Source organism: Dromaius novaehollandiae, chromosome Z (assembly GCF_036370855.1).
Source record: "Dromaius novaehollandiae isolate bDroNov1 chromosome Z, bDroNov1.hap1, whole genome shotgun sequence".
NCBI classification, from domain to species: Eukaryota; Metazoa; Chordata; class Aves; order Casuariiformes; family Dromaiidae; genus Dromaius; species Dromaius novaehollandiae.
The window spans coordinates 72,977,757-72,996,279 of record NC_088132.1 but is presented as its reverse complement, the minus strand read 5'-3'; the positions used below and the strand labels follow the sequence as shown (position 1 = coordinate 72,996,279).

Sequence of the window (18,523 nt, the reverse complement as noted above, 5' to 3'; positions counted from 1 at the left end):
AAGCGCCCGGCCAGAGTGGAGGGTACATTTCTACAAGAGAGGCAGTCAGAGTGCTCTCAGGCTGCAGTGGGAAGGCAGGCTGTGGGGACAAGCCACCCGGCTCCAAAGGTGGCAGCACAGGTCCCAACAAAAGTGACGTCTCACAGCTCTCAACTCCAACCAGAGCAAGCAGGTAAGGCTGAGCTACGCTCATGCAAACTCTGTGATTTACTGCTGCCAGGCAGCAGCGGGAGAGGCCACAGCAGCCTGGAAACAGGCCCATTTGTGCTTCTCCGGAGCAACTTTGTGTGAAACACGGCACACAGACCCACGACTCTCCAAACTGCAGGTTCTGATGGACAAAACGGGCAGACCCTAGCCTACCTCAGAGGGGAGGGCGTTCAGCCCAGCAGCGGTTCAAGGAGAGGCAAACTAAGACAGGCAGCAGTCAGCACATGCAGAGAGCTCACTAGGAAGACAGAGGCTGTGCCACTTCAAAGGGCTCAGCAAGAACAGGAACCACAAGGGCTAACAGCTTCCCAGCTCCCCAGATGCCAGCCCCAACCCAGTCCTGATTTAGCAACCACCTGTCCGCACAGCAGGAACGGCCCTCCCGCACCCCCCTCGGCCGCGGGGACAGGCCTGGTTGCACCGCTCTGTCTTTGCTCTGCTTCCTGCGATTGTGCAGCTCCTCGGTTACAAAAGTGGAGGGGGGGCAGACATGGGCTCCTCTCGTTTCCTACAAGGGAAGCTGCTCAGTTCCGCTGCACCAGCAGCTTCGCTACACATGGCACAGCACAGCAGGCGCGTTGCCACTGCTCCCCCGACTTTCACGCTTGGGCTCTGGGTGCTCAGAGCGTGAATTCATCTCCAAAAGCACTCCAGGAGCGTTTGTACGTCTCTAAAAGAGGGGAAAGAGGGCAGCACCACACGGTAATTTTGCATGGCATTCCAGCGAGCCCTCTGCACAGAGTGCACCAAGGGGAACACAAGGCAGTGTCTGCTCCCAGGGGCTCTCCTGAGGTCACCCAGAAGACCAAAAGCAGGAGTAGATGTCAGTCCTCCTGCAGCCCAGGTCACTGCTCTGTTTGTTAAGCCATAAGGGGAGGGTGGCCACTCCCCAATCCCCCATTAGGCTCAGAAGTGGGGCTCCTGCACTTGGAGATAGTTTCACAAAGCTCCCAGACCTTTGCGCAGCCCCTAACCTCCGCTGCCCAGCCCAGTCCCCAACTGACAAGACCACAGAGGGCACAGCTGCGCAGAGGGCATGCTTTATTTACACATAATTAATATGGAAATGTCTTCACTAGCTTAGAACTGATGTAGGACAAGGAGAGATGCTCCACCAGTACTGCTAAGCTGAGCTGGTCTTTCCTGGAGTGCAAAGTGTTTCCGCTCAGCCTTGCAGAGAGCAATCACAGCCAGCTGACTGCCTCCCTGGCCAGCACAGGCACATGAGGACACGGCTTTGAAACCGGCCTGCATACAGAAAGCCTTCAGAAAAGCAAGCAGCTCTGCTGCTCTGTGCTGCTCCTGCTTTGGTAGTCTGGTACGAGGCATGCCCCTTCTCCCTGCGACACTGAAGTCCTGCTCTCAGGTTTGTGGGAGGGGAAAGGCTAGGCCCCAGAAAGCTGGATGGCAGACAGCATGCACGGCTGGGGAAGGACTCCACACCACCTTCTCTAGTCAGACCAAGAGCTGTGCCAGGGCTCAACAGCTAGCAGGAACAGGGGGAAATGCACGGCCTGGTGCAATGGCAGGACCACTCCCTTTAAGGGCACCGCAAGTCAGCATCCAGCTCGCCATCTCACACCCAGAAATCAGACAACAGTGTGGGGTTAAAGGGATGCTTGTGGCTGCCACACACAGTGAGAAGTACAGGACTCAGCCTGTTCAACTCCATCTGGGCAGGGGAGAAGTGGGACGGGGCACTTGTCACCACCTGCCTCCAGACAGAGCAGGTATCGGGCCCCTCAGGCACCCGAGTGCCCTCACCCTCACACCTCAGCCCTTCCGTAGCGAGCCACGGCACTCACTGAGGGCTACAGACCATGTCAACAGCCACAGCAGGAAACAAAGCTCCCAGAGTTTCCTACCTCATCCCTGATAGGGTCCTGTTACGGATATATGGGGCAGAGTGTACGAACAGGTCACCTCTAAAATGATTCCTCCCCGGTAAACCCTCTGAGCCGCCAGCTATCAGGAGAGTATTTAAAAGCATTTGCTTTGATAGATTATCTGTTAACACAGTTCTGCTTGTCCCTTCTCAACAGGGCTCCCAGCACCACCCTGACAAGCAAGATGAGATGGTGGTCACATCTCATCCACACGGTGCTGCTGGATGACAATGCTGGCAGTGCGTTCCACCCACTCCTGCCTCTTGGCTTCCCAAGCCGCTGTCACCGCTGAGCGCAAAGCATCGCTCCCAGAGCGCTGGTCCTGGGGCTGCAGAGGACCCAGCTCAGAGCTGGCTGCCACTGGAGGGTCAGAGGATGAGTTGCTGTTGAAAGCGGACCTGGGATCAGGCTTGGGTGGACTCTGCCCCTCTTCCCGTGACTGATTGAGGCTGCCCAACAGCGAGGCATCTTCAGGCTCTGGACTAAGCTTCTCCAGCACAGTTTCCTCCTGCACATCAGGTGCTGCCTGCCAAACCTGGCTTGGGAACTCGCGGATCTGCCGTGACAGCACTGCAAGAGAGGTAGAGCCAACCTTGTCATTCCCACCTGGAGAGCAGGACACATCAAACTTGTGGTCCTGTTCTGAGCACGGGACACCGCAGAGCCCATAGGAGAAAAGACATTCAACTAGGGCTGCCTCCTCCCAGCGGAGGCAAGGAAACAGTGCTGCACAGCCACCAGGCACAAGCACAGCTTGTGCCCCAAGAGGGAAAGGATCTACATAGTTCTGGTATTGCCCTTGACCCAGGGCCCCACCCCCAGGCAAGACTCAGCAATGGGGCTGAGGAAGAGTCCAGAGCTGGGGCAAGACAGTAAAGCCAAACCAAAAGCTCACCCCAGGCAAGGGGCTGTTGTCCAAGAGTTCAGGCCATCTCTGAGGGAAGTGCTCTGCCCTGGAGGGTGACACTTCACCTGGAACCAGGCCTCAGTCCCTGGGCACTCACCTCTGAGCTCTGGCTGTGGCCCTCTGCTCCCAAATGAATAGAGGCTGGGGGAGAGAATGAGGCAGAAGGACAGAACCAGGACCTGGAAAGGGAGAAAGAGGCCATCAGCAAAGCCCTCCTGACCTTAGGGCATACACAGGCATCACTGGCTGCAATTAATACCACTCTCCCAAACTTGGGGTGACAACAGAGACCCCTTCAGAAAAACCTGGGCTGAAGCCACTCACCATAATGCAGGTGCTTGCTGTGGTAGTTTTGGTTGTGGACTGCCTCACCAGGGCCTGAAGTTTCCGCAGCTGCTCAAGCAACGACCTGCAAGAAAGCAGGCAACGCAGATTAATGCAGCAGCTGAAGCAAGAACCTCTCCCTTTCCAGCCAGGGACAGATCGCAATCCTGAGGAGAGGAACAGCCTTCCATATCACAGCCCCAGCCACATCCCACAATGAGAACTCACATGTTCTGCTTCTGCAGCAGCTGCACCTTCTTCTGGAGCTCATGGTTCTGAGCTGTGCAGGTTGCCACCCTTCCCAGGAGAGACAAACAGCACAGGGGGGAGAAACAGAGAGGTTTTAATTTGTTAGCCAATGGCAGGGACTTCACTGGAGTCCCTCCTCAGAAAATCAGCCCCCAGCTCTACGGGTGGCTCTCTGGGGCAGATGCTCCTGGCATCTACCTGGCACCAGGTGGTGCAAAGCCTGGAGAATGACATCTCACACAAGGCTGGGGAAGGATGAGCCCTGACCTGTCCCTCAGAGAAGCATCACACTATCTATAATGATGCTTGCTCCTAACTGCACATCAGTCAGCCCTGTAGATCAGTGACACGAGGCTGCATTGCAAACTAGTCTGACATGGAGAACATGTGGGCGCTGGCAAGCCAGTATTCTGCTTAAACTGAACAAGCCCTGGGCCATCTCCAAAGTTAAGAGAGCACAGAAAACCTTTTTCCAAGCTTTTGAGCCTCCTGAGAAGAGCTGCTGCCCAAACTATAGGGTCGACCTGACTTTCTGCCCAGGGTTGCAAGATCCCAGCAGCAGCAGAGTACTGCTGCCATGTGCAGGTACCTGTTTTCCAGGCCATCCACGTAGATCTTCTTCCTGCGACGACTATCCTGGGCTGACTGCTTGTTCCGGATCTTCCGTCGCACTTTCTTCAGAAGCCGCTCTTCAGCCTGCAAGAGCCGTCTCTGATGAGCAGCCACCCCAGGGTGTTGGCAACTCAGGCCTAACAAAACCCGTGGATGCCTCAGCGCTCATCCCTGCTGAGAAGGGCATCAACCCAGGTACGTTTGTCCTCTGTCTTCCCCAAAACACAGAATGAACTGGACTAGCTGGAAGGCAAACTCTGGCCTGATGACACAACCAGGAGTTTCCAGGTCTATCAAAAGAGTGAGGCACACACAAACAAGATGAAAAGCACACAGCTCACAAGCCATTAGACAAGCAGGAGGAAAAAGGCTGAGGGCAATTGTAGAACAATTGTCTTCTGCAAACAGTCACAACTGGGGAGATTGAAAGCAGCTAGGTTTCTTGCTGCTCTCCATATCTCTGCGGGCAGCCCAGGGCTACAGCCAAAGGGTATTTCACACTGCTGGAGATGTCTTGAGCAGCAATAGTAGCACAGATCTTTCCTCTCCATTCCAGTCTCTGCACAGCAGAGAGGAAGCCCCTGCCACAAGAAACCACATCACCTCCCAACAGCTAATGGGATGGCTGCTCTGCATCTACCTGACTAAAAAAACAGAGACTGCTTTGCATGTGGATCCCCCTGGCCCTTGAAGGGATCCACCTTCCCTGGACCTGCCAGATGGTGCCCTGAACTCAGCACCTGGGGGCTAATACTCTCAGCAAGGCACTGTCCTGCATTGTAAACCCCTACTCTGGTTGAAGTGTTCACGTACTTCGAGTCAGTTTGGGAGTTACCGGCTGTAGCAAGGACTCACTTTGGTCAGCGGCATGCTGGTTGGTAATGAAACACCTTCTTTCTCCAGGAGCTGCCTCTCCTCCTCCGTCAGAATCAACTCTGGGAAGTCGAACTAGAAAACAGCCAAAATAGGCCTGCTAAGAATCCAAAGTACAGTCCAGGGCAGAGAAGGCATACAGAACCAGGATCAGCTCTCCCAAAGCAGCATCACGCTTTCCTCAGAGATACCCCCACAGTAATTAAGCCAGGAGAGAAGAGGAGAATGTGAGCAAAGGCCGGGGCCCACCAGCACACACTTCCACGCCTTAGGGAGTCAGTACCTGCATGGTGGCTCCAGGCATATACTGGGGTCCAGCATCCACGGCGACAGCAGTAGGAAAACTGAAGTTCTGTTCCAGTGCCTCAGTTGGGCTTTCCAAACCTGTCCACATCTCTAGGGAAAGAGAAGAGAGTCAAGCTCCAGGCCTCTGTGAGGCAGCACAGACCCACTTGGCCAGCCAACTTTGAGCAGCATGAGACCACAACTGTACGGCCGCAGAGAACCACCAAGCTGGTTCTATCCATTGCTGCCTGGTTCCCACACAAGAAAACCCTACGCTGGACTGTTTTTCTGCTAGGCACAACACCACACGTTGCTAGAAAAGATAGACCCCCGACTTACCAAGGTCAATGGAAACATCTCCTTCTGCCACCTCAGACCTCACACTTTCCAGCACAGGCCCATCCTGATGAAGGGAGTAATTGTGATCAAACTGCACAATGTCTGAGCTCCGAGGGCTGCTGGCAAAGTCACTGCCAGGGCTATGGGACAAATTTTGGTCCTCAGAAATGCCACTGTCACTGTCAGCAGGTGAGTAACCCTGCAGCGTGCCTGGTTCATCTACAAAGGGGCTCAGCAGGGAGCTGATGAAGTCATCCATCTCCTTGTTGTTCAGAAGCTGCAGAGAAAAAGCTTCCACTAAGCAGGGAGCCAAACCTCCTGGATCACAACCCACCAGCAATTCCTCCAGAACAACTCACCTCAGGCTCTGGCAGGCCCCAGTCTTCCAGCAGGCTGCTCTCCTCTCTTGGGACTTCAGTGCAGGGAATATCATCCTTCAGGAGAAAGTCAAGCAGGTCCTCATCTGCCAGGGCAGCCAGTTCCTCTGGGCACGACATCTGAACAAGACAACCAAAATGACCACGGGCCCCAGTGGAGATACCAGCACTCCGCTGGCATATCACTCAGTCCCTGTGCTGAAGTACAAAGTCTCCTCGTGCAATGGGAACAGCGGTCAGCAGCCTGCAGAAATGACACCACGCAAGAGGCCAGTTCATGACTGCCATCCCAGCAAGGGTGTGGGCGCCACTTGCGGTTGCCCTGCATCGCCTTCCCTGCCAGCCTAGTCGGAGCAGGCCATCGGGGTGAGGCTCCACCCAGAGGGCAAAGTTCTGGAAGATGAGGGAAAGCGGAAGGGCCCCAGACTTTCTCCTGCAGAGAGCATACAAGGTAAACAAATTCCACCATTTCACTGATGCCTGAAGGTGCTGTGGCACTGACCTGCAGCTGGCCAGGCCAGCACTCCCACTGGCACCATTAAACTTTTGGATCTATCTGACAGGTGTCACAACTTGGGAGGGGAAAAAAAAAAAAAAAAGCAGCCAGTGCAGACTGCAGCCACACAGCTGCTGCACCAGCTGCCAGGAAGCAGGAAGCTGATGTGCAGGGCAGCCATGCCAGACTGCACTGCTTACTGAGCCAAGTAAGCAGGAAATGGAGCAAGAAGAGGAAGGGGGCGGGGGGGCAAGGCAGAGTCCAAGCAGTGCTGGGGCCCGTTGTTTCCACGGGCACAGAATCCTCCAGCTAGGAAGCACGCACTGAACACGCAGCTCTGGGCAGGCAGCAAGGGAGGAAGAGAGCAAACGGGGCAGAAGGAAGGGCCACGGGAGCACCCCCGTACGTGGCAGACCCTGCCCGCGCACCTCGCCTGGTGGAGCCGAGACCTCTCACAGACGAGGCTGCCCGCGGCAAGCACGGCGCGGCCACGCAACGCACCCGAGGGGCAGCTGCGCCTGGCGGCCACTGAACACCGGGCAGCGCAGCCCAGGGCCGGACCCTGAGGGCGCCGCCTCCCCCGCACCGCAACGCCCGTTCTCCACAGAGCCAACCGCGCGTGCGCGACCCACAGTGCCCGGCACCTCGCGGGGCGCCAACGGCCGCACGGAGCCCGGCGGAGCCCCGGGGTCGCCAGCGCCGGGCCCTGCTGCCGCCCCAGCCCCCGCGGCGCTGTGTGGACGGCCCCAGCTCGCTCGGACGGGGGCGGGGGGGGGCACCTGACCCCCCCAGCTCCGGGAGGCAGGGGGCGGGAAGGGGTGGCAGCCCCGGACGCCTGGGCCCCCCCAGCCCCTTACCTCGCCGCGCGGCGCCGTCCGGCAGCGCCGCTTCCAACGCACCACGAATGACGTCAGCGCCCTCCCAGCAGGCCGCGCGCGCGGCGCGGGGCGGGGCGGGGCGGGGCGGCACCGCCCTGCCCGCGGGGGAGGTGGCGAAGCGGCGGGCTCCCATTGGCTGCCGGCACGCGGCGGTGGCGGCGCGCGCGGGAGGGGCGGTGCGCGAGGAGCCCCGTGGGCAGCGGGCAGCGTGCGCATGCGCATGCGCGGGCGGGGCGGGGCGGGAAGCGGGCGGTGCCGCCCCGCCGCCGCCGCCGCCGCAGAGGCTCGGCGGTCCTGGCCGTCCAGGCGCGCAGCTCCTGCCGACGCACAGGTAGGCGGCGGGAGCGCCTGCTCCGCCGGGCTGGGGCAGGGCCTGGGGGCCGCTTACCGGGGGAGGGGTGCTGCTACCGAGGGGGGAGCCGGGGCAGAGCCTTGCGGCCCGGGGCTACGGGAAGGGTGTCCCCGCGGCAGGCCGCCCTCGGCCTTGTGGCCGGGCGGGCGGCGCCTCTGCGTCCCCGCGGGCCCCGGCCCTAAGGCATCTGCGCGAGGGGACGAGCCCGACTCACTGCGGCTGAAGCGAGGGGCTCGGGGAGGGGCCGTGCCGGGCAGGTAAAGCTTAGCAGCACCGTAGCCGTCCCCTGGGGGGAATTAACGGTGGAGGTGAGTCAGGCTCGTCTGTCTGCAAGTGCCCCAAGGTGAGTCAGAGCGTGCGAGCAGGATATTGCCGCTTAGCTTAATGCCCCGACTGGTGGCCGTGGTGTCTGTTCAATGCGGCCCGCTCGGAGGTGAGTGGGATGCGCCTTGGCGGACTTGTGTAGCAGAGGAGTCCAGCAGAAGGAAAATGGCAATATATGATTGAAAACCTGTGAAAGAGAAGGGGCAGTGGCTGGAAACGGCAGAGGCAGTTCCTGAAATAGAAAAGCCCTTTCTGGGAAACGTTAAGGTAGGCTCAGCCTAAACCCATGGTAGGTATGAAACCAGTGGAGATAGTGGTGATGGTGGGGCGGTTAACATTCTTCCAGTCTCACAGAGTAACTTGTCAATGAGCAGCCCTGTGCACGGGCATGTGGTGGGATATGGAGAGCGGTAGGAGCTCAGGGGTGCTGAAAACGGCCCCCAGCTGTGGGTCTGGGCAAGAGGCTCCTGGTGGCTGGGATGGAAATACTCTTCTGTCTCGTCTGGTACCAGGGCAGCAACGTAGCCTGCTGTAATTATCCGTCCGGAGGCCTGGTGCGAGTTCAGTGCCCCTTTCTCCAGCACGGGCTCCTTTCCCCGGCTGGGCGCTGGGCTAGGGCGGGCAGGGCACTGCAGGGACCAACTCCAGCCGGACGTGCCCCAGCGTGGAAGTGCCCCTGGCACTTCCTTTTCGCCGAGTCTGACCAGCTCGGCTGTTCGGAGCCAATTATAGCTGCCCTGCGCCGCAGGAGAGGAAGTTCCCAGCTTGTATGCTGCTGTGTCTGGAGGTATTTATAGAGGGGGTTATCACTGTCCCCCTCCCCGTTTGGAGCGCACCCATGGGGCTCAGCTGGGCTGGGTGCCTGCGAGGGAGGGAAAAGTGGCCTCTTTTAGAGTAGGCTTTAAACTGTGTATACGAAAGCGTTTGACAACTACGCAGCGATAGTGCATGTTAACAAGATGTCCAGAGCGGTAGCTCGTGAAAGAGGACCAGCTGCTGTGCTGGTGTGCAGTCAGGCCCCAGGGCTGACTAATTGGTTTCATGTCTTGTGGGGAACAGCAGTGTTACCCTGGCATCTGAGCTACAAAGCTCTCCTTTTTTCTCTGGGCCCTGTGTTGCCTAAGTGCCTCCTCTCTTCCTGTCCGCCCTGCTTGACGTGTAGTGACTGCAAGCTGAGGGGAAGTGGGAAGGGTGTCTCCGACAATTTTCCTCCCCCCTCCCCTCGCCTGGCTATTTGAGAGGTTTGCTGATGAGAAGGGGGAAATCCAAACTGGAGTTCTGCCTCTCCAAGCCCAGGAGGTATAGGTGAGCTCTGCAGCGCTAGGATAAGCCTGCGCCCCTGGGTTTTACCCAGGTTTGGCATAACTTATTGTTGAGTGGAGAAGCCTGAGGACGTTCTCCTCTTGGCCATGTGTCCTGGCTGCTTCGGGGCCAAAGGAGGTCACTGGTCACCCCTGAGAGCTCCTGCAGCTGGCCTCACGTGGGCGGTTGGACTGCTGATCCCGGGACAAAAGGCCGATTGTGCCCCCAGGAGAGGGTGCTGGGGTGGGATGCGTAGCTCCCATCCGCCCTGGAGCTCCTCCTGTGCTGCCTGCAGCACTGTTGCCTGTCCACGGGCTCCAGTCAAAGCATTGCAGCTGTGAGCGTAAACCCCAAAAGGGGAAATGTGACGCGGGTTCCTGCACTGCAGCCGCGCCGAGCTTGTTGCACCCCTTCCTCGTTCTGGGCTCGTAGCGGCCCCGGAGCCGAGCCAGAGCGGCTGGGAAGGAGAAGACCACAGGGTGTGAGGGGCTGGGGAGCTGCCCACCATGCCCTGGGTGGAGCAAATTAATGAGGCAAGGGAGAGGCTGCCTCATCTTCCGCACTGTCTGCGATGACTCCTTGTTCCCTACCCAGCCCTGCTTTGCTGTGTCGTTTCCCCGTGTTGTCTCCTGCCCTGAGCCTTAGTGCCGAAGCTGTCGAGCTCCGGGCTGCCTCTCCTGAAGGACGGGTCCTTGGCCCTTTGAATCTGCCGGCAGCATGTTTAAATGCTTAGGCTGTGGCTTCATCGCTGGCTGTTAGATCCATATTTGGTAGCAATAATTGTTTACTCCTTTCTCCTCTCTCCCTTCATGTCACTGCTGAGAAGGGGAGGGGAAATATTTTTGGGATCTTTAACGTTGCTGGAATCTGCTGGCTTCCTGATAAAGGGTCTGAAAAACCGAGAAGTGGGAGAGATGAGGCAGGAGAGGGAACGGGTTCCTTTCAAGCAGCAGATTTCGGCCTCGCTTCACTGGCAGCCATCTAAAACTTGTGCCAGCAAAGGCATGGACCCTTGAGTATTCGATTTAAGTTTACTGGCATTAGACTTCTTTTTTTTTCCTTTTGATTACCCTTCATGAATCCCTTTAAAGTAGTCCACAGACCATGAAGTGAAAACCACTGAGTGCTAAATTAGCAGCTCCTAACATGGCCTGTGGGCTGCTAGTTTGTGTCATATGTCATGAAATGAGGAAGGTGGGTTTGCATGTGGGGCAAACGCACGGTTTGCACTTGTCTCCTCCATAGTTGTAAGTCTCCTCATCCCTTAGCAGAGGGAGTTGTTCTCCTGGTCCTCTATGTCAGGTTGGCTGCTGTAGCTGCCTGTTTTGCTGGGCATCTTTGCAATTGCTGGATGGTTGTTTCCCTGGGCAGCACCTCGCTTGCACCCAGGCTCTCGTTTCCTGGCAGGAACCTCGGTGGAGCTGCCCGGGGATGCTGCGGGGGATGTATGCTCTGAAACCCCAACCTCTTTCTGGTCAGTGGAGCTGGGCCTTGCTGTGTGCTTGAGTCCGGGGGGCTGAATACTGTCTGAGAGAGTTGGGTCCATCCCATGCAGGCCCAGCTCCTTAAATGACATGTCCTGGCAGTTGCTTGAGGACCAGGGGACAGGGATCAGAAGATCCACTGGAGCAGGAACTTGTAATGTACGGTGTGCAGCCCTCTCCTTTTTGGAGTTGAAGTTTGGTGACTCTTAGCTGGAGAAAAGTTGGCACAGCCCCATGACTTGGCCCTACCCACTGCTTTAGGTGTCAGCCTCTGCGCTAGGTAAGGAGACAGCTCTGATAGCCACAGGCTACCTGAGCAGAGGTCAGAAATGCGGTAAAGCTCTTTTGTTTTCGCCGTTTCCTCACTGGCTGCGTGTGTTGCTTCATAGTAGGTGAATAATGCGGCCTTGTGCAATCCCTGCCGAGGGCTATGATTGTATAGTACCCGCTGTGACCCAGCGCTGACTTCATAACGGAGGATAGAAGATAAAAGTGGGTTTTGAAATGGCAAGTAGCCCAAGCTGGCCTCTGGCAGGCATGACCCAGGACACTTAGTGTTGCTAACCACTGAATATCTTATCTGCAACTTGCTGTGAAGGGAATAGTGTCTCCTCTTCCCAGTGTACAGAGCATATATGGCTACGAGCGTAGAGCCCAGCGCTCTGCTAGACTCTCACAGGGTGCTCTGGTACTCGGAGGCCGTGCTGCCCCTGCCTCACTCTGGGCTGTTTCTGTATGTCCAGGGTTGGAGAGAAGAGGGGGGAAGACAGGCCGTTGCGTTTCTGAGAGTTTGGGCTGGTCATGCGTACCAAAGCTGAAGGCCTCTTTGGGCAGTTCTGTTCCTCTCTTCCAGCAGAGGCAGAACTAATGGCCAAAAGAGGAAAAAGTGCTCCCTCAGATACGAGTAAAACACCTTCAGAGGGGAATGGAGAACATGAGCCAGTAGGACAAACTTTCTAGAGCTTAATGCCTTCATCCTGCCTCCTGGGTGGATGGCACCCAAGCGATGTCTGTTCACCCTTAGCAATTCAAAGGCAGCTGGGTGAAACAGCCCGTGCAGCGTGAAGGCCAGGATTGTGGCCTCTGATGGTCTCTGTGGAGCCTGAGCGAGCTCCTGTTACCCCTGAGAGGCACTTTCGGGACTCAGTGCTGGAGGAAAGGTTCACTAAGGACATGGCGAAAGCTACCTGTGGAAGAGCCTGGGGCCAGAGGAGCTGGAGCGCGGTGTCATGGCGGCAGGAGGCAATGCGCTCACTGGGCAGGCGCTCTGTGCTGTTTGCCGTTCTGTGCGTTTGCCTTGTTGTGGGTTGCCCTGTGGATGCTGTAGTTTGGGTATCCTTGCTCTGGAGAAGTGGGAGAGGGAGCTTTTTCTTCCTGCTCGGAGTTCCCTGGGCTGGTCTGCGAGGAAGGATGCCTCACACCAGTAGATAGGCCTGGGGGTGGATAGCAGACCCCAGCAGTTAATGGCTAAGGCTGCTCTGACTTAATGCGGATGAATTTTCGGGCGGCTGGAGGTTGGTTTCATGGAACAACCACTGTCATGGGAAACTGTGGAGTTCCCCCCTTGAAGGCTGCAGCGGAGCCGCAGGATCCCTGCTTGTCCTGTCACTCCCCCGCCACAGCCCACCACACTGTTGATCTCTGTCTGGGGTTTGTTTCCCACGTTCTGGCCGTTCCGTGCGGACCGACACTGCCCCTCCTGTTGCATCTCTGCGGGGACCGGAGGATGCTCCTCTCTTCCCATCGGCACGACCACCCTGAGCCGCAGAGCGCGGTCATCAGGAAGGAAGCTGGGAGGCAGCTGCTGGGGGGCTCCGCTTCCTTGCGTTTGCTTGGGAAGCTGCTTGTCTCGAGGAGCCCGGTCATTATCCGTCTCCCTTACGTCTCTCGTTCCGACCACAAATGACACCAGGGTGGCCGCTGGAATGCAAGCCTGTCAGCAAAGCAGGGGCTCCCGGTGCAGCCGGTCCAGGAGCGCTGCCGGGCCTGGGGCTGGGCAGGGGCACGTGGGCCGGGGCAGCGGTGCCCCTTGGAGCTTCACCTCAGGCTCTGGCCGTCTCCTGGCCCGTCTCTGCGTCCGGGCGCGAGCGCGTCCCTCGCCGTGCTGGCAGCACGCGCGCCCTGGCTGGGGGAGACCTTCTCACTGCATGGATCCAGGTCGATGACCAGCTGCGCGGCTGAGAAAGAGGAAGTGGGATGAATCAGCTAGGCAGCGTTCGGGCCCGGCCGCTGGCGTGGGGCTGGTGGCTCAGCCTGCGGATCAACGTCTGGCTGAGTCACCGATATCTCCGATATTTCTGTCACTTTATTAGCATTAGCCTCGTAATGGAGGACTCCTGCAGCCAGGCCAGAGCCCCCCGAGCACTTTGAGCCCCAAGAAGCTGCTTTCCTGCTGTCCCTGGGTAGGGTGCTGCTGAGGCTGCACACTGAGCGGGGTCTTGTTTTTTTACAGGGTTAATTTTTTAAATTTGGTTCCTTGTGCTCTTGGGCAAATGCTTGTGTCAGGCCAGAGAAGGAGGAGGGCAGAGCTGCTTTTTACTAGTATAGCGTCTGTGGAGCTACAGCCTGAGGTTTCCTGCCTCACGCTTGCAACCTGGTTTTGTCAGATATATTTCAGGTGTTTTGGACCAGAGGAAGCTTGTGTGTAACAGTGGTTGGCATAGGATGGTCGGGAGTGGGAATGTGATATCTAGTTGCTTTATCTTCTCCTAAATTGAGAAGAAAAAAAATAATGTATTGAACAGGAGTGGACCTTCCAAGCAGTGGTGGTTGTGCCCTGGTCAGCCGGCTGAAGTGCCCAGCCTTGCGTGCAGGGCTGAGGTGGAGACTGGCTTCTGCCTGATGAACCACGGTGGAAATCAGTGCTGCGCTTCATGCAAAAAGCTTAAAGAGCGATGGGTCTAATGACTAGATACGGGTTCTGCTGCTGCCACAGGTGAATCTGGGGTCATGAGTAAGCCTTGCTTTCTGAGGCCGTCTACCACAATACGAAACTCCTTGCCGTTTTTGCTGTGCAAAGCATGTGCAAATGTTTCAGAGCTCTGCGAGTGAAATGAGTGTTGCTGTTAGGCTTTCTGCTGACCTCTGTGCAAGCGAAAAATGCAGGGCCTTCGCTGGTGAGTGCAGAGCTGTTGGCAGTCGGAGCCCATGTTAACCGAGTGTGTAACTGTTGTGCTTATAAAAAGCCCTAGCTGGCTGCGGCAGCGGAGCTATTAGCAGTCCGTCGCTGTGCAGGATGGCTGATAAAACTTCCTGTAAGGAGGTCTCTGCCGCTGCTCTCCCGTCCTCACGCAGCTGCCACACACGAGCTGCAGGAATATTCCCGTCTCTCCTAAATACTTTGACGTGGCTGTAAAGCAATCTTGTGTGGTGTCTCCTTTAGAGCTTATATACTTAAAATGGCGAAATTGTTTTATTTGGTAAAGATTTGCAGTTTGTTCTGGAAACTTTCCACCGGTGTGTTGCACAGGCTGTGTTTGAAGACAGTCTGGCAGTACTAGCGGATATATATTTTTTTTAAATATAAAACTTGCTCTGCAACTGTTCTTGCCTCGTTACTCTGAAGTCAGTGGACGCAAATATAGCAGTTACATCGTGTGATGGAAAATTTACTTTCAGTGGCTCCAGAAATGACATAGTTCTTTCTTAGACTGAAACAGCATCGAAAAAATCCGTGCTCTGGAAGGTAGAAAATGGCAGAAAAACAACTCGCTTCTCAAACTGGCAGGGGGAGAGCCTGGGGCTCTGGCCTGGCTTTTTTTCTTCAGTCTGCCCAAGGCTGGCTGCTGTTCTTGTCCTTATTGATCAGTTGTTTTGCACGGTTGTGAGCGTGTCTGGTGGCATAGCGCTCGTTTTTAAATGAAACTCGAAGCACCGCTGAAAGCGATTCAAGCCAGAAGTCCTTCGGTGCAGCAGTCCATTTTCCTTGTGTAGCGCGAACTCCCAAGCTGGCACTGTGTCTGTAGCACAACGGAGACGGGCACTGCTCTTTCCTGCTTCTCCTCCCTTGCGCGCGCGGGCTTTCGTGTCCTGTCTTTCTCCAGCCCGCCGTGGCGCTGAGCGTGAAGGATGCTCGGGGTTAGGCTGAAGGGCATTTAAACGCTGCTCTTCTGTGCTCACCTCTGCCCTGAGTCAGCAACATCCCTCCACTTCCTTGCTATAATAAACGTGGGCCCCAGACCTAGCTAAAGCTCTTATGGGGCAACTGCGGGACAGGGGGGAAAGGGAGCAGATGGGGAATTTCCTGGGGAGGCGGGTGGGAGCCCACAAAAGTTTTGGAAGAAGAAAGCCCATATTCTGGCGCTTGTTGAAGCAACATGTTCATTTCTCAAAGCTGAAGGATGATTGCGTACGTTTTCATAGATGAAAAGCTTGCAATTTTCAATCGAATGCGTAAATGTGTTCGTCTAACTTGTAGCCTGTTAGCTAGCTGGATCACTGCTATGTTTGCTTATCTGCTTTTGCATACCAATAAATGGTTGCTAACATGTTTGCTTTTCTATGCTGGCTAGGTGCCAGAAAAATTTTTGTGCATTCATCAAGCCTGTCCTTCCCCCTTCCCCCCCCCCCCCCCCCCCCGCAGGGGGACAATTTAAACTTGGCTGTCCTTCTGTTGTTTTGTTTCAGAAATTTCACATCATTTGGATGCTATGGACTGTTTTATATACTTAGAGCAGAAGTTGTGGAACTGCGTTAGGTAGTAGAAGAAAAGGAAGAAACTCAGGTCTACATCAGCGCATTTCAGCCTCTTCCTCATTTTTGTGGGTTCAGCATGGATCCTTTTGGCTGAATGTTTGGTAGTATGTGAAGTCTTTTCTTAGATCTGAGTCGTTCTAGTTTAGATGATGCCGGATTGCCATGGAGACCATGAGTAGTGTCACCAGCCTACAGCCTGTCCAGTTCCTCTGAAACCTCCTTTGGTTGCTGTTGTAATGTCAGTGCCTCTCGGTAGATCTGTGCCTCTCGGTAGATCTGTGCACATCAAAGGACTCTTGTTGTGCTTCGATCAAAGTCCCCTTTGCACGAAGTGCAAATGTCAGTGTGCTTGCAGCAGCTGGCTGCAGGCGCGCTGCTTGATCTTCTCGAGAGCTGCCTGTCAGTGGCGGAGTGCAGCACTGGCATTCCTCTTGCGAAAGGAATTTTGAACTCCCTTTGGGAAAACTGGAGTTTCTTCTTTCTCAGCAAGATGTGTTTAACGTTTGGGATGACCCTGCCAAGGAAATGTAGAAGAGATCGCAATGGTAGTTTTTTAATGGCACTGCTTGTGGCTTGCCTGTGGCGGTGAGTTTGTTTGGCTTTGCTGTACCAGAACTCCCATTCCGTCCTCTGTCCCTTACATAGTCTCTCTCTCTATATATATATATGTTTGGGGTTTTTTTTCTAAAAACCTAGTACCCGCAGGGAAGTCCACACAGGCCTTCACCACCAAGGCCCAAAATTGGTGCCCCGTCAACATAGATCTTTCCAGCAGGAGACATCCAGACAGATTTGCAAGCCTCATGATTCATTACTGCGTTCCTTGACAAATGATTGTAGGAATTGATAAGAGGTACATCTTTAGAAATCAATGTAATCTTTGCTATTTAAGCAGAAGTGAGCAAAGTTCATTTGTTGGAGGTTAAGCTGTTTCCTCAGAATATGGAAATAAAAACGCATCATCTTTCTTTCCTTTCAATACTTGCTTGACGTTTTCAGCCCTTACGCTGCTGCAGAACTTTGCATTGATTCAGGCCTGAAGCAGTCACCGCAGAAAGAAGTGCGACTTTTCCCCCCCCCCTAGTCCTTAGCACCTTACATCTTGTAAGGTAACACTTTGCTTTCCACAAAACACAAAGCTGATGCTTGTGTTCGCGCTGTGTTGTGGCTCGCGGTCATGGAGGCCCTGCCTGTCCCCGTGGAGCTGGAGAGGAGCGTGCGTGGCACGGCGCTGGGCTGCTCCCTTCAGACTGCACGTGCTGCGTTGGAGGCAGCGCTCTTGCTATCAAACGGCATGTTTTTCCAGTCGGGTTTATCTTTCAGGTCGCTTTGTGGTGCAATTGCTGATTGACTGAATTGATCATTTTGTAAAAGAGTAGGTGTTCTTGAACAGTCAGCATGCTGGTGGTTTTGCAGCAAGGTTGAAAGGGTTGCTGCCTGCTTGCACCATCTTTATTACGCTAACTCCATGTTTTATTTACAATGCATAATTTGAATGGTATTTGCTCTCTTCCTATTCAGGAATTGCTAATAGAAACAACACTAAAGTGCCAGTACTTCCTGATGGCATAAAAATGCCCTGCATACTTGGTGCTCCTGCCATGTACAGACTGCTTCTGCCTTCAGGCTTAAACTTGTCACCAAGCTTGAGTCCAGGAGGAAGCTTTGCCCCAGGTTTGGCTGCCTGGGACTGCGTGCTTTTTTCTCCTTAGATGGGCTGGTTAGCTTTCCTGAATGCTCCGCTGTTGCGGTGCCCTTAACCCTGCCCGTTCTCACTGCAAGCACAAAATTGGCATCTAGAAAAGTTCAAGTTGTGGAGATGGCTGTGGCAAGAGTAACGCGGCTGTCCCCATGGTGCTGGCATGGCTTGGCTCGTCTCCGTCCCTCCCTCTGTCAGCATCTGACTTCTTTCCCCTCTTTCTCTCCCGGGCTCTGGCCTCATCTTGGCAGTGACACGCGCTCCTTCTCCTGCAGCTGCTGCCGTTCAGAGGGAGGGATGGAGAGCAGTCTTCTGCTCAGCTCGGGAATGTTTCTGGGTGTAGAGAAGGTGTCAAGAGCTGGCGTGGTGACCACAGCAAGCCGCCCAATGTATGAAACATTGGAAAAACCTCTTCTAGAGCAGCTTATTCCTCATCCGATAAAAGTGCCGCAACTTTGCTCGTGTGGGAAAGTTTTTGTGTCGCCTGTGACATGTGGTTGCTGACTGCCTGCCGTCCCGGTTAGTACGCCATGGTGATGAGCATGCCAAAAAGTTGGAGCCTGGGTGGAGCCATTTGCAGCTTTCCTGCTGTGAGGAGGAGGGTGGGCAGCTTGGAGGTGGAGTATAGAAAGGGCGCTTCTGTATGCGAGATCTGAGGGGGCATTTGGGCCCTCGGATGCACTTGGGGAAGGCGTCAGCCCTGGGAGGTGTGCGCAGAGGAGGTGCTGTGGCAAGCTGGGGTATGGGTGGAGGTCAGCGGCGGCGGGACATGCACGAACCGAGGAGGGGTTTGCACACGTGCGGGTGCCTCCTTCTCCTTTCCACATGCCACTGATGCTCCTCCGCCGCGGCGCTGCTGGCTGGCTCCCGCCAGACCCGAAATACATTTCATTCCTTGTCAGCGGCGCGCGGAGCCAATGGGGAGCCGTGGGCCTCCGCGAGCGGCGCTTGCAGAAACATTGCTGAACGGCTCAGGAATGCAGAGCTGGAAGGTCTCCACGCGCCGGCGGAGGAGGCAGCGCGCTCCACCCCGCTGACCCTGGAGCCTCGCTCCAAGCCCGGCCCCGCACCCGGGCGGGAGGCACTCCCCGGCTCCAGGGATGCCGGGCGCAGGGCACTGCACAGGCAGACCCTCCTGCCGTTGTCGCTCTTCAAACGCACGCGGGAGTCAGACCCAGCCTTCCCGGTGTGCCCAACCCTTCCATCCCCCTCTGTTTCTGCCTGCTCTGAC

General features: G+C 55.9%; 2 protein-coding genes across 3 annotated transcripts in view; one reads left to right on the top strand and one right to left on the bottom strand.

Moving 5' to 3' along the window:
• Nucleotides 1–1,234: 1,234 nt before the first annotated feature.
• On the bottom strand, nt 1,235–7,501 carry LOC135324638 (cyclic AMP-responsive element-binding protein 3-like). Its single transcript, XM_064501289.1, has 10 exons — nt 7,416–7,501; nt 6,045–6,182; nt 5,686–5,962; nt 5,345–5,457; nt 5,044–5,136; nt 4,166–4,272; nt 3,556–3,624; nt 3,328–3,412; nt 3,101–3,182; nt 1,235–2,666 (listed from the first exon to the last, which is right to left on the bottom strand). Exons 2-10 carry the CDS (start codon nt 6,180–6,182, stop codon nt 2,293–2,295), a joined length of 1,338 nt encoding a protein of 445 aa, XP_064357359.1. The 5' UTR covers nt 7,416–7,501; the 3' UTR covers nt 1,235–2,292.
• A 130-nt stretch (nt 7,502–7,631) lies between these two features.
• Nucleotides 7,632–18,523, top strand: part of LOC135324921 (talin-1) — a 59,854-nt gene continuing 48,962 nt past the window's right edge. For both annotated transcript variants that reach the window (XM_064502006.1, XM_064502005.1), the window contains exon 1: nt 7,632–7,767. The gene's annotated coding sequence lies outside the window, so the exon portion shown is untranslated. The remainder of the gene's footprint in view (nt 7,768–18,523) is intronic.

Bases quoted from the DNA above. Each gene is read 5' to 3' on its own strand.
- LOC135324638 (XM_064501289.1), bottom strand. From the start codon at position 6,182: ATGTCGTGCCCAGAGGAACTGGCTGCCCTGGCAGATGAGGACCTGCTT. The intron at 5,458-5,685 runs GTAAGTCGGGGG...CTCTTTCCCTAG, and splicing joins AGATGTTTCCATTGACCTTG to AGATGTGGACAGGTTTGGAA. The intron at 3,625-4,165 runs GTACCTGCACAT...TCTCCTGGGAAG, and splicing joins GTGGATGGCCTGGAAAACAG to GGTGGCAACCTGCACAGCTC.